A 13,294-nucleotide genomic window follows, 5' to 3' on the forward strand; every position below is an offset into this window, starting at 1 on the left:
CTCTCCTGCTGAGAATACCTTACACATACCAAGAGCACCTCTCTCCTGCTGAGGATACCTTACACACACCAAGGATGCCTCTCTCCTGCAGAGAATACCTTGCACATACCAAGGGCGCTCCTCTCCTGTGTAGGATACCTTACACATACCAGGGGCGCCTCTCTCCTGCAGAGAATACCTTGCACATACCAAGGGCGCTTCTCTCCTGTATAGGATACCTTGCACGTACCAAGGGTGCCTCTCTCCTGCTAAGGATACCCTTCATACACCAAGGGTGCCTCCCTCTTACTGAGCACACCTATATCCAAAGGGTGCTTCTCACATGTGAGAACACCTTCCACATTCAAAGGGCACATTTCTCCTACTGGAGACATTTCACAATTCTTAAGTGTGCCTACCTCTCACTACTGGCACTTCATAAGTCTGCCCAGTGAGGGAACTCTGCCTGGGACCACTCACGACTACAGCTCATGGATAACACTGCCAGTAACAATAAAGATGGCACTGTACGGGGAGAATGAAATAAGCAGTTGTGTAATAACTTAATAATGTATTGATGAAACACAGAGGTGCACTGGAGCCTTAGCAACAGGGTAGATAGCACAGTGCCCACACCCTCACACTCACACCGCCTTCCTCTCTCCCGCCCAGTGTGAGGTGTGAACACAAACATACGCTAACTGGAATATTAAAGCTAAAATAACATTATGTAGCAGAAACACGATGTTGCAGACTCTCTTGTGTGTGTTTGTATGTATGTATGTACGTGCTAATAAATACTAGGACTGTAAAAATAAAAATACTGTATGTATGAAATGGAGTAAAAAAATTACTTAATAATACGTAATAGTACGCAATAATAATAATAATAGTAATAATGGTAATAATTACATCGTACGGAAATGTTCCCACAGCGATGACCAGAAACACAAAGGAAAGGAAGCTGAGATACACCAGGCCCACACAACACTGTATTGCCACCCGTCCCCGCCCTCAGGAGACGCACAACACACCAGGCCTCCTTGTAACACTGACGGAACACAAACAGCAAGTATTCCTGAATGTTATGTCATCTCATCTTGACTCTCTCAAAGACAAGCATTGGTGGAAGTGATTGGAGATTTTATTTATTTATTTTTTTTCTGATTCCTGACACAGCTTAAGGAAAGTAGTGATAGTTTTAACAGGGATCTACTGGAAGTTACTGATAATTTCAAGTTGTTGTTCTGATTGTTGAGATAGTTTAACAAGGGTAGTGATAGTTTAACAATGCTCAAGTGGAAGTTATTGAGGATTTTAAGGAGTTTTGGTAGTTCTCGAGATAGTTTAATGAGAATTCTGCACCTTTTTTTTGTGATTTCAAGGGTATTTTTATTAATGTGATTCTACACCTTTAACAAACCCTAACGGAACTTATTGGAGGTTTCAAGAATGTTTTAATGATTCTAGTAACAATTAGCAAAACCAATGATAGTTCAACAGGCTGCAATTGTGGATCTCAAGTGTGTTTTCATTATTCTATTTTGAGTTTGGCAAGAATCCTGTATCTTTAAAGGGGAAAACATCATGAGAACCTGACTCATCATCTCTGTGGCCTTACAAAATAGTTTTCATGAGTTAACTAAGTTTTCAAGAGAGCTTTCATGAAATCAGTATTGTAATAGAAAAATAAGCACCGTGAGGATTTAACCAATCATCTCTGGGTCCGTTGAAAGCAGTCAAGATGAGAGAACCAAGCTTTTAAGAATACAAGCTAACTTCTTCTCTCACACAAATACGGGGCAGTGAAGGGACAGCTCACCATTCACCCAGGGAACATATATAGAGGCCTCACCATCATCACTTATTCCTCACCATCACTCACAGTAAAACTAAATTCTTGCCTTTTAATTCATGAGATCACACACACACAGGTCTCATCACAAAACGTGCCTCACAAATGAACGACTTTTCAAACGAGGCAGTTGGATATGAATTCACTAAATGTTTTTACAGGTGGGTTTCCGCAAAGCTAAGCAGGTCTGTTGCACTCGACCCTTTATCATAACTAAGGTGCAATGCATACATATCATAATATTGCAAGTAAAAGAGTAAAAATGCTATGGAGGTTTGACAGTGCTAAACCATCTATTACTACATCGAGCGAAGGACTCTTGCCATGTTGCTGGTGACGAAAGCAGAGATTTCACCTCATCTTCACCTCACATTTCATTCCACTGCACTCTCTTCCACCTCGCACTGCAGCAAAATTTCACCTCATCTTCACCTCACAACATTTCATTTCACTGCAGATTCTCTTCCCCTCATCACAGCAAAACTTCACCTCATCTTCACCTCACATTTCATTTCACTGCAGATTCTCTTCCACCTCACACTGCAGCAAAATTTCACCTCATCTTCACCTCATAACATCTCATTTCACTGCAGATTCTCTTCCTCTCTCATCACACAAGCCTTCACCACCTCACAGCATCTCTCAAATACCTCACTTTCCCCTTCACAGCACAGCTTCCACTCAAGCCTTACACAAAACAAGCAGGAATATATCAGTACCTCACAGCACACAGCACACATCTCTTTCTCTCTCCCTCCAAACGCCTCCCAGTAGATGCTGTCCTGAATGCAATAACACAGATGCAAACTAAGTGATGCAGCAAGCCGTGACTGTAAACATTTCAGAGGCATCATAGCTTTCATCTCTCCTTCTGTCAGTATTTATAAGCTATTGTCTGAGCCACACTCCTCTCTCCTTCGTTACCCTCACAACAAAACATTCCAGTTCATTACCAAATCACAAGCCCTGTAACCTGACCCAAATAGGCCAGAGTCACACATAGAAGAAATAAAATCCTGCGCATTTTTATACAGAAAAGCGCAGTCTGAGGCAGTCATGTGTTTTTCTAAGTGTCCCTATAGCAGAATAACTTATACTTGGATACCTGGCTGATTATATTCAAACAAAAAGCTGCTAATTTTGTATGAAAAGTACAGAATAGGACTGCCATGTATCTATGCGTCCCTACAGCCTCTCTGCTAAATGATTACCTGGCTGGTCTTCAAATAAACAAGAGATGGATGTACTGTAGTGAGAGTAAAGTGAACAAACAGATGAACACACACAAATTATTATGCCAATGCCATCACAAATCAACTACCGACTGGCGTACCAAATGCATGTTAGTAGGAAACCATGAGGAACCCTAAGACAGTCAGGCCAATACATTATTCTCACAGATATGTAGGAGGAGGAACACAGACAAAACTCATTCCCTAGATCAAAATAAAGTAGAAAAGTCCACCCTCTTGAAAATGAAAGGAATGGCATGACGAGACAAAACAAGGGATGGAAAGTCAGTTTACCTCTCTACCATTTCAACCACTGCCATGTTCTAAGTGTGAAGAAAGTAACAGTTGAAATGGCTGGTGAATAAAGTGCCATGCTTTTTCCTATATTTCCTCTCATACTCACTCACTCATTCACTCATTGCCTGTGAGTAAAAGGCCTGTATTCTGAAATGCTCTGCTCTCTCACCATGACTATTTTCAAGTGTTGAGATAGTTTAACAAGGATAGTGGTAGTTTAACAAAGCTCAAGTGGAAGTTATTGAGGATTTCAAGGAGTTTTGGTGGTTGCGATAGTTTAATGAGAATTCTGCACCTTTCTCAAGAGTTCTTGAAAGTATTTCTTCTTTATAAAGTAGAATTCTTGTTAATTTGTCCCCCAGAACCATGAAAACACCCTTAAAAATCCATGAAGCTTCAAGCAGAAATGTTTCAGAATACAGTCCTTCACTGCTTCCCCAGCTTGAGATGACAGTAGATTAGCTTCACCACCTCTCAGTATCACAAGAACAGAATCACCACACACACTTCTCTCTGTTCTGCAGCTTTGGTTCTTTTGGAATGCACTCATCCACCACCACCACCACCACCAGCACCACCACAGCCACCAATGCCAACCACTAACACCAGCAACTCGACCATATCAGGCCAGGCCAGAGTCAAGTAAGAGGGCTAATACTGTATGCCTCTCAGTCCAATGACAGTAAAAGAGTGAAGGAGTGGTTGGTGGAGGAATGCAGGGTTGGCTGATGGCAGTGAGCAACTAAAATGACATGGTATCTTGGCAGTTAAGGGCCAGCAGAGGGTGTATGGGGAGAAAAAATGAAATAAAAACTACATTAAAATAGGTAAACAAGAATACTTAATGTTTTGTAAAGATGCCAGAATTGAAGTGAAAAGATGCATTAATTATAAATGAGAGAAAAAAAAAGAAAAAAAGAGAAACATGCACATAAATTGTTGATGAAAGACAAAAATAAGATACTGACATATTTTACATAATAATAAAAAAAAAGAAAAAAAAAAAAAAAAAAAAAAAAAAAACAAGACAAAAATACCGGATATTCTGAGAAGATGCACGAGTCAGACTGAAGAGACGCACAGAATTGATGACAAAAAAAAAACACAAATATTTGACAGAAATGCTGGGACAGAACTGAAAGGAGGCCGAACGTTACAGGAAAACAGAAACACGAGACAAACACACTCGGGAAAGGACGACCCAGAGCGAGACGACCAATAAATACAAAACAAAACAGTGAAGTAGGAATTCTAAAACATCTACAGATTCCCACAGTAAGCAGGCTAGCAGTTCATCTTTCACTGGCATATCAGGGAATACCATTGACATGCGAGTCTGACGATAAGCCCATAAAAATAAAAAAACAAAAACAAAAACTTTAGATTAACTTCACACTGAATAGGAGATAAAAGTAAAAATAAAAATAAGATAAATAAATAAAAAATAATAATAATAAATAAATAAAAAATGGCTTAGGACTATGAGAGACATCAATACTAGACAAGGCAGATGAAAAGACGACAGAAAAAATACAAAAAATCAAAGACACAAGTGAAGAAAGATGGAATTAAGCTGCCAGTGACGATAACGATAAACAGAACACAGAAGGAGAAGGAGGGGGAGGAGGAGGAGGAGATAGTAGGGAAGACAGCGCCCTAAACTACTCCCCGCACGTGGCAGGGGTGTCAGTCTGGGGCGCATTATCACCTGATGGGGAGAGAAGGGGTGAGGAGGATGGGGAGAGGAGGGCAGAGGAGGCGTTGTTAAGTATTGGTGGGTCGTCCTCGTGAAGCAGATTAGTAAGCAAGAGGTACACAGGTTCGAACGCCCTCCGGTAGCCCTGGGACGTGAGGTGCAGGTAGTCAAACATGTCTCGGTGGTCAATGGTGCCGTCCCCGAGTACCAAGTCCTGGTCCACGTTGATTACCTGTGAGGTGGACCGAATATTGTGTCAGGTGGTGATGTCGCCCAAAGAAGGGGACGGAAGGGTGAGTGAATGCTATACTGTGTTGGTGAAAGAGTGTATGTATGTACGTATGTATGTAATGAAGAATGTTCTAATTGGTGTTGATGTTAAAAGGGAGTGTGATGATGTAATGCTTGTGAAGGGAAGATAGTGAAATAATGAGTGTTTGTACGTAATAATGTTCTAATCGGCGTTGATGTTAAAAGGAAGGTGTGATGATGTAATGCTTGTGAAGGGAAGATAGTGTGAAGGGAAGAAAATGAGTGTCTGTATGTAATAATGTTCTAATTGGTGTGTTGATGCTAAAAAGAGGTGCCTAATAATGATATAACAGTTGAGAAGGAAGGGTAGGTGAGGGCATGAGAATATCAGACACGTGGCAGTCCCTGTACGAAGCATGCCTGCCTTCTTTCACCTGTCATCCCCATCCATAAATTTGTCTAATCTTTTAAAGCTCCCTAATGACTTGTCACTAACAACCTCACTACTGAGTCTATTCCATTCATCTACCATTCTAACTGAGAACCAATTTCTTCCTATTTCTTCTTTTAAATCAAACTTTATCAAGCTTGAATCTATTATTTGTGCAATCCTAATTACTGAACCAGAGAATTTTGTTTGTCATCCTTGTTATATCTCCTATACCACTTAAAAAAAATTATATCACTGGAGAAACTAATGTAGAGTGTGTGCAAACAGTATGAAGAAAATGAGCTCTTCCCACACCACAGCACACAGCACACAGCACACAGCACAGTCTCCCCTGACACGGTATAAAGACAATGAACCTTCCCCACACCACAGCACACAGCACAGCCTCCCCTGACACAGTATAAAGACAATGAGCTCTTCCCACACCACAGCACGCAGCACAGCACAGCCTCCCCTGACACAGTATAAAGAAAATGAGCCTTCCCCACAACACAGCACACAGCACAGCCTCCCCTGACACAGTATAAGACAATGAGCTCTTCCCACAACACAACACAGCACAGCACAGCACAGCCTCCCCTGACACAGTATAAAGACAATGAGCTCTTCCCACACCACAACACACAGCACAGCCTCCCCTGACACAGTATAAAGACAATGAACCTTCCCCACACTACAGCACAGCACAGCACAGCACAGCACAGCACAGCAGTCTCCCCTGACACAGTAAAAAGACAAGGAACTCTCCCCACAGCACAGCACAGCACAGCACAGCCTCACCTGACACATCTCAATGGAGCGCAGAGTTTCCTTAATGAGAGCGTTTATCTCACTGTTCTTTTCACGGAGGCGGTTCGGCTTCTCCCCTCGAGGCAGGAGTGTCTGCAGATCCACAGGGGTGTTAGGGCAAGGCAGGGCATGGCAGGGCAAGGGAGGGCAACACAGGGTAATACAAGACAAGCTATCAATATACCAAGCTTGCAATTGTATACAGGAAGGTCAGACAAACCACCACACACTCATACACTCATCCACAATACTATATAAGTCAATCTATAGACAAATATGGAAATTCAGCATTAAAAAACAGTATTTGTCAATGTATAAACAAATATGGGACATCAGAAACTCAAACACAGGAGAAACAGTAAAGAAAGGAAAGAAAGAACGTAAACTCAGAAAGAAAGAGAAGGAAGAACACAAATGACTCTCTTTCTTTCTCTCCTACAAACACACACATACACACACACACTCACAAAGAAAGAAAAGGAAGAAAACAAATGACTCTCTCTTTCTTTTTCTCCTACAAACACACACACACACACACACACACTCACCAAGGCTACAATATAAGTTTGTGGCTGCTTCTCCCGGATGGTCCTGCATATTTCCATGATGCCGCCAGCCACCTCCGCCGCAGTGTGCTGGTGGTTGTTGGTCCCCACGTGCACTACTACTGCCTGCAAGGACACCGCTGTGCTACAAACCCCAGCCACTCTTGTATAGGGCAGAAATATGGCCATTAAAGACTGATAAACTACCACTAACTAGAATCATGAAAATACCCTTGAAAATCACTATAATTTCCATTGCAGCCTGTTCAAAAATCAAGGTAAAACACTGATTTGAAAACGATGCTCTATCTGTTTCTCTGCCTCTCCCTCCGTCACTTAAAAACTCATGAAACTAGAGCCTTTTGAATGTACTGGTAGTGGAGGTGTGGTGCTGAAGAGGTTCAGAATATGGTCCCCCCCCTCTCTCTCTCTCTCTCTCTCTCACCTTTGGTTTAATAAATTCCAGCTCGCCGTTTTTCAGTCGCCACAAGACATGCTGTGTTTGGTCGCCACCGATGCCAAAATTGAGGCTGTGCATTGGAGCGAACCACTTCTCCCACACTTCGGTGCACTGGAGGTTCGCCACGATGGAGTCCCCAACGAACACCACGTCTGGTTCCATCTCCCGCGCCTGGTTCACAAACCGGTTGTGCTGTGAAAGGTTAGGTTAGGTTAGTACTATATAGTAAAGTGTTAAGAGTATTGGTGGTGGTGGTAAAAGTAGCAGTAATGGCTGTGGCAGTGGTTTCATTATTATTGATTATTGTTATACTTGGTTAATATGCAGTGTTAGGAGTGTGGAGGAGGAGGAGGAGGAGGAGGAGGAGGAGGAGGAGGAGGAGTAGGAGGAGGAGGAGGAGGAGGAGGAGGAGGAGGAGGAGGAGGAGGAGGAGGAGGAGGAGGAGGAGGAGGAGGGGAAAAGAATGATGAACAAAATTATGATAATACTGATATGATAGCAACACCTAAAAAATAAATAAATAATAAAAAATAAATAAATAATGATAATAATACTGTTGCAGTTTTAATCTGAAACACCTTTTGCATTTATTACCCACAAAATTTTTTTCAACTCCACACCACTCCTCCTATTTGAATTATGTGCAATTACCTAGATTAGTGAGACTGTGTTCAGCGTTAATCCAAGAACAGATTATTAACTATGTAGCCCCAACATCAGGTTAAGTAAGGTCAGGTCAGGGAGGGGTCAAGGGGGGCAAAGACCCCAATAGGCTAGGTTAGCTAAGGAGGGATCAACTGTGCCCTCTTTATTAGGTCATGAAGGGTTGAAGACAGCACAGGTCTCCTTTGTTAGGCTAGGTTAAGTCTGGGAGCTCATATTTTAGTCATATTTGTACCCCAAGCCAATAATAATAATAATAATAAAAAAAAACTTTCCTTAGACTTTTCTAGAAGAGCAAATTTCACTCATTGTTGCCTTCTCCACCCAAAAATCCACTTTCCACCAGTCCCCAAGTTTGTTTGGGGTGGAGAGGGGCGACAGAAGGGCAAGGGGCGACAAGGAGATGCTATAGGTAAGATTTACCCCGCCTCTATTATTGCAACATGAATAAAAAAAATAAATAAATAAATAAAATGGGTGTTAGATTTGGCTAGATAAAAAGAAAAAAAAAATGACAAAAGAAAGAGGTTAATGACACTTAAACGCCCAAGAAAGTATTTAAATGTGTAACAGAGGTATTTAATCCAGTAGAGATATTTAAATATTCACTGGAGGTATTTAAATGTCCAGTAAGCATTTGAATGTCCAAAAAGAAATTAAATATTCAGAAGAAGAAAAATATCTCACGAAAATACAGTCTAGGGAGAGAAAATGCCATAAAATTAATAAAAAAACAACAAGGACAACAACAATAACAAAGACCATGACACAGACACACACAGACATATATACACGCAAATAAATCTCTCCCTCTCTCATCTCTCACCATACTCAGCCATCTCCCGTCGCCCTGCACGTCTTCCAAGGGCGTGGGCACGGCAGCAGGGTTCATGGTGACGCCCTACAGCCACACACAGACACACAGACAGACACACACCGCCAACCAGCCGCCGCCTTCCCTTTTTGCAGGTGACAACGATATGGCAACACCGTCTCTTGATCTTGAGCTTAACCTATTTTTCGGTGTTTGTGCTTCGTTTCTTTCTTTTTTATGTTTTGGGTGATTTGCCTGGGAGAAGAAATTGTTGTGCATTATTAGGTTCGAGTGTTTTTTTTATTTGTTTGTTTGTGTTTACTTGTCAGTTTGTTTTTGTTTATTATTTTTTTTGTGTATGTTTATATCCTTCTCTGTCTATCTATCTATCTATCTGGAGGCTGAAGACCAAGGAATGTAAAAAGAATCCTTGGGTATTAATGACACAACTTCTATTACCCTTGTTATTATAGAAACATTAATACAGTATATAATATATCTATAATATATTACTAAAACTAACACAAAACATGACCCAATTACGCCCTGACACATTGTACTGCACTTAAAATAACATAGGATGAAAGAAGCTCAGACAAATGTATAGATGAGGGTGACAGCTAGGTGGAAATAGGCAGGCATACCTCATACAGGGACTGCCACATGTAGGCCTGATGGCTTCTTGTACTAACCCTTGTGCTCTTATGATCTTATGTTCTTTACCAATGCAACACTATCTTCCTGTTTTTATTGCTGTTTCTTGACTGTTCTTTCCAGTTGCAGCTTATCATTTCAGCCTTTAATTACTACTTCTGCTTCTGTAATGCTGCTGTGTACTTTCTCTGCTGCTTCTGTAATGCTGCTGTGTACTTTCTCTTCTGCTTCATGGCTGGTCTTTCCTTATACCATTATTTATACCATTCATTTATCCATTTCAACCTTTGACTTCCAGTGCTGCTGCGGTTCCTCTAATATTTGTGCTTCTACTGGTGTTTCTTGGCTGCTTCCTCCAGGTACAGCCGATCCATCTCAGCGGTGGACTTCTTAAATGTCTCTGGCATGTTGGGGCGCAGGAGGACGATGGCAGCACCTGTCATCACCGCGTAGCCCAGGAAGGTATTGGCCGAACCCAGGCTGGCCAGACTCCACCCAAAGGTTTTTGTCACCAGGAACGCAAATCCCCAGTTGGCGCTGACCACCAACGCTGCTGCCTTGCCCCTCACCTGGCTCGGCATGCCCTCCCCCAGGAACACCCAGGGCACAGGACCCCACCCCAGGGCAAAGCTCACCATGTAGGTCAGCAGGGCCACCACAGGCACCAGGTACAGGCTGTGGGAGGAAGGAGAGGAGGAGGAGGAGGGTAATGCAAGCTGGGAGTGACTGGGATAGTTTGGCAGATTTACACTTATCTGTTTCAGTCTGGCAGGAGGTTCTGTCATTGTAGGTAGGTCTTTTTTGTTTTGTATTTTATCAATTATTGTGATTATCTATTTATTTTGATTTACTTTAACTTAATCTGTCATATACAATGTCCTGTGGGTGATGCAGGCTGGGAGTGGGAGAAACCTGTCTTGTGATGTCTTAAAGGTTTTGTCACCCCTTATTAAATGCACCTTTGATAAGTCACCAAGCAAAAGTATACCAGCAGACTGATAAATATGAAAATGGGCAACATTGAGAAAAACCTATTTTGTCTTCCTTTTCCCTGCTAATTGACACTGATAACTAAAGCATTCATAAACTTTCTCTTTCATCTTTCTCTCCTCCCGATGAACCCTTAACTAAAGCATTAATAAACCTTCTCTTTGGCCTTTCTCTTCCTCCTCCCTCATAGACCAATATCTAAAGCATTCATAAAATCTTCTCTTTGGTCTTCCTCTTCCTCCTTCTGTTAACTAAAGCATTAATAAACCTTCTCTTTGGTCTTCCTCTTCCCCCTTCCTCATAGACTGATAACCTACGGCATTGATAAACCTTCTCTTTGGTCTTCCTCTTCCTCCTTCCTGACAGACTGATGTAATTAATAAATCTTCTCTTTGGTCTTCCTCTCCCTCCTTACTCATAGACTGATAACTAAAACATTCATAAACCTTCTCTTTGGTCTTCCTCTTCCTCCTTCGTGACAGGCTGTTAACTAAAGCATTCATAAAACACTCTCTTTGCTGTTCCTTTTCCCTGCTAACTGACAGACTGACAACTAAACCAGTTATACACATTCTCTTTCACCTTAATTCCTCTCTCCTCTCAAGCAAGGTCTATTAATGTCAATGTATCAGTTAGCCAGTTCTGCAGCATTCATAAACTTTCTATTTGTTTGTCTTTTTGTGCTGCCAGCTAAACTATCATAAACTTTCTCTTATCTTCCATCCTGACAAACCCTTCGTAACTCAACCAGCCAACATGGAGTTTATCAAGGTCAATATACCTGTTAGCCACCTCCAGAGCAGCCCCACCAGCCTCCCTTGCCCAGAAGAAGGTGGCCAGGACCAGCAGGGACGTCACCACCCCATACGTGGACCACAGCAGACAGTCCCGCCTCTTGCACGTCCCAATGCAGTAGATTCCAATGACGTTCCCCAGGAGGTTGATGACACCCAGAAGCACAGAAGCCTTGGCTGCCAGTGCCTCGCCGCCCACCTCCAGGATGGTGGAGGCAAAGAAGACAACTGCCGTGATTCCCGTTGTCTGCTGGGCCACCATGAGACCGACAGCCACACCCACAGGCCAGAAGTTAGGTGCATGTGCCAGCTCCTTCATAGTGACCTCCTCCTGCGCCGACCTGCTGTTCACACTCTCGTTTATCTCTCCCTGCTCCTTCTCGGCGGCTTCCTTCGACCCTCTAATCTGAAGCAGTGCCTTCAGAGAGGCCTCAACACGCCCTGCACAGTGCCAAAGGGAGGTGTAAGGCCAGGTAGGCGCTCCATAGGATTTTTACTTTGTTTTACTGTTTGAGGACTCAGGAAGGACTCAGAGATTTGATATTGGAGAAAAACAAATGATGAACAGAGATACAGGGACACTTAATGAAAATAAACACACAATACATTGGTTGTGCGGGAAGCAGAGGACAAGAACATAACAGTAGCAAGAAAGGGAAGCTGCAAGAAGACATCAGAACTAAATGTGGCATTCCCTGTGTGAAATACGCCCACCTATCTTTAGCCTTTTACCGTTCACAGACCCAGGAAGGACACGACAAAGTGCATGGCCTATACACTGCCCTATACTATGAGGGAAGCAGAGGATAGGAGGATGAGAAATCTTTAACAGTTTTTTGCTATTTGAAGACTCCAGAAAAACTCAAAGATATGACATAACTAAGTACATTGACCAAGTTGTGTTTGCAAGGAGGTATTCATGTATATGTTTACATAGGTCTATGAAAATTCAGGTTGCATTGTGAGGGAAGCAGTATAGAAGAGGAACAGACCTGTGCGAGTGAGGTAGTGTGGTGTCTCAGGCAGAGGGAGGAGGAGAGGCACGGGCAGCAGCGACAAGCTAGCACCGAGCCATGCCAGCCCACGCCACGACAGCAGCTGACCCGCACCAAAACTCACCAGCAAGCCTGAAAAAGATGGATGATTAGAAACAAGGAATGGAAACACTTGCTTCATTACAGGACATTGAGAAAGCACAAGATTTACTCAGTTTACTCAACAAGAACCACAAATTTACTCCTCCAAGTCAGCCAAAACACCAGAAACAACCTCATTTAAATATTTCTTTCCTGTGTCAATGCAAAACTCACTCATTTACCCATCAGGAAAGTAAAAGATTCACTCATTTCACTCAACAAGAACCAGACCACTCCAGACCAACCCAACAATTCACCAGAGCAGGACAGACCTCTCTCAAACACCACTAACAACTCAATACTCACCCAGGTTCCCAAACAATGCAGGGAAGGCAGCAAGGATGTTACGAAGGTCAACATGCACCATCTCTGGCATGAGCACCGAGCCCACCACAGCCTGCAGTCCCACACAAATGCCTCCCAGCACCCGCCCGAGGAGGACTCCACTCACTCCCGCAGAAGATGCTATCAGTGCCCAGGCTGTAAAGAATATGTGAGGCTGCGTAAAGATAAATATGAGAAATTAATGTTAAAAGATGGGATATTAAGTAAGAACACACACATACACACACACGCGCGCATACATACAGACGTACACAAGCAGAAGGGCCAGTTGAGATGTATCATTGTGGTCCGTCGGCCAAAGCGGTCCACTAACGGTCCAGCCATCAGACTGCCGGCCAGTGC

General features: G+C 42.7%; 2 protein-coding genes across 2 annotated transcripts in view; both read right to left on the reverse strand.

Annotated features, from left to right (window-relative positions):
• Positions 1-530: 530 nt before the first annotated feature.
• Positions 531-9,242, reverse strand: LOC135092345 (platelet-activating factor acetylhydrolase IB subunit alpha2-like). Its single transcript, XM_063990809.1, has 5 exons — positions 9,046-9,242; positions 7,542-7,748; positions 7,100-7,222; positions 6,543-6,644; positions 531-5,291 (listed from the first exon to the last, which is right to left on the reverse strand). The coding sequence occupies exons 1-5, from the start codon at positions 9,109-9,111 to the stop codon at positions 5,025-5,027; spliced, it is 765 nt and encodes a 254-aa protein (XP_063846879.1). The 5' UTR covers positions 9,112-9,242; the 3' UTR covers positions 531-5,024.
• Positions 9,243-9,483: 241 nt separating this feature from the next.
• The window catches only part of LOC135092344 (facilitated trehalose transporter Tret1-2 homolog), a 12,721-nt gene continuing 8,910 nt past the window's right edge, over positions 9,484-13,294 (reverse strand). Inside the window, exons 5-9 of the mRNA XM_063990808.1 lie at positions 13,204-13,294; positions 12,914-13,087; positions 12,464-12,598; positions 11,459-11,912; positions 9,484-10,362 (exon numbers count right to left, since the gene is read on the reverse strand). The exon at positions 13,204-13,294 is cut by the window's right edge and continues 33 nt beyond it. Coding sequence (XP_063846878.1) covers positions 10,017-10,362; positions 11,459-11,912; positions 12,464-12,598; positions 12,914-13,087; positions 13,204-13,294 — 1,200 coding nt within the window. The 3' untranslated portion in view covers positions 9,484-10,016. The remainder of the gene's footprint in view (positions 10,363-11,458; positions 11,913-12,463; positions 12,599-12,913; positions 13,088-13,203) is intronic.

Source organism: Scylla paramamosain, chromosome 39 (assembly GCF_035594125.1).
Source record: "Scylla paramamosain isolate STU-SP2022 chromosome 39, ASM3559412v1, whole genome shotgun sequence".
Classification (NCBI taxonomy): Eukaryota; Metazoa; Arthropoda; class Malacostraca; order Decapoda; family Portunidae; genus Scylla; species Scylla paramamosain.

Bases quoted from the DNA above. Each gene is read 5' to 3' on its own strand.
- LOC135092345 (XM_063990809.1), bottom strand. From the start codon at position 9,111: ATGAACCCTGCTGCCGTGCCCACGCCCTTGGAAGACGTGCAGGGCGAC. The intron at 7,749-9,045 runs GTGAGAGATGAG...AACCTTTCACAG, and splicing joins ACGGGAGATGGCTGAGTATG to CACAACCGGTTTGTGAACCA. The intron at 5,292-6,542 runs GTGAGGCTGTGC...TCCACCTCACAG, and splicing joins GCTCCATTGAGATGTGTCAG to GTAATCAACGTGGACCAGGA.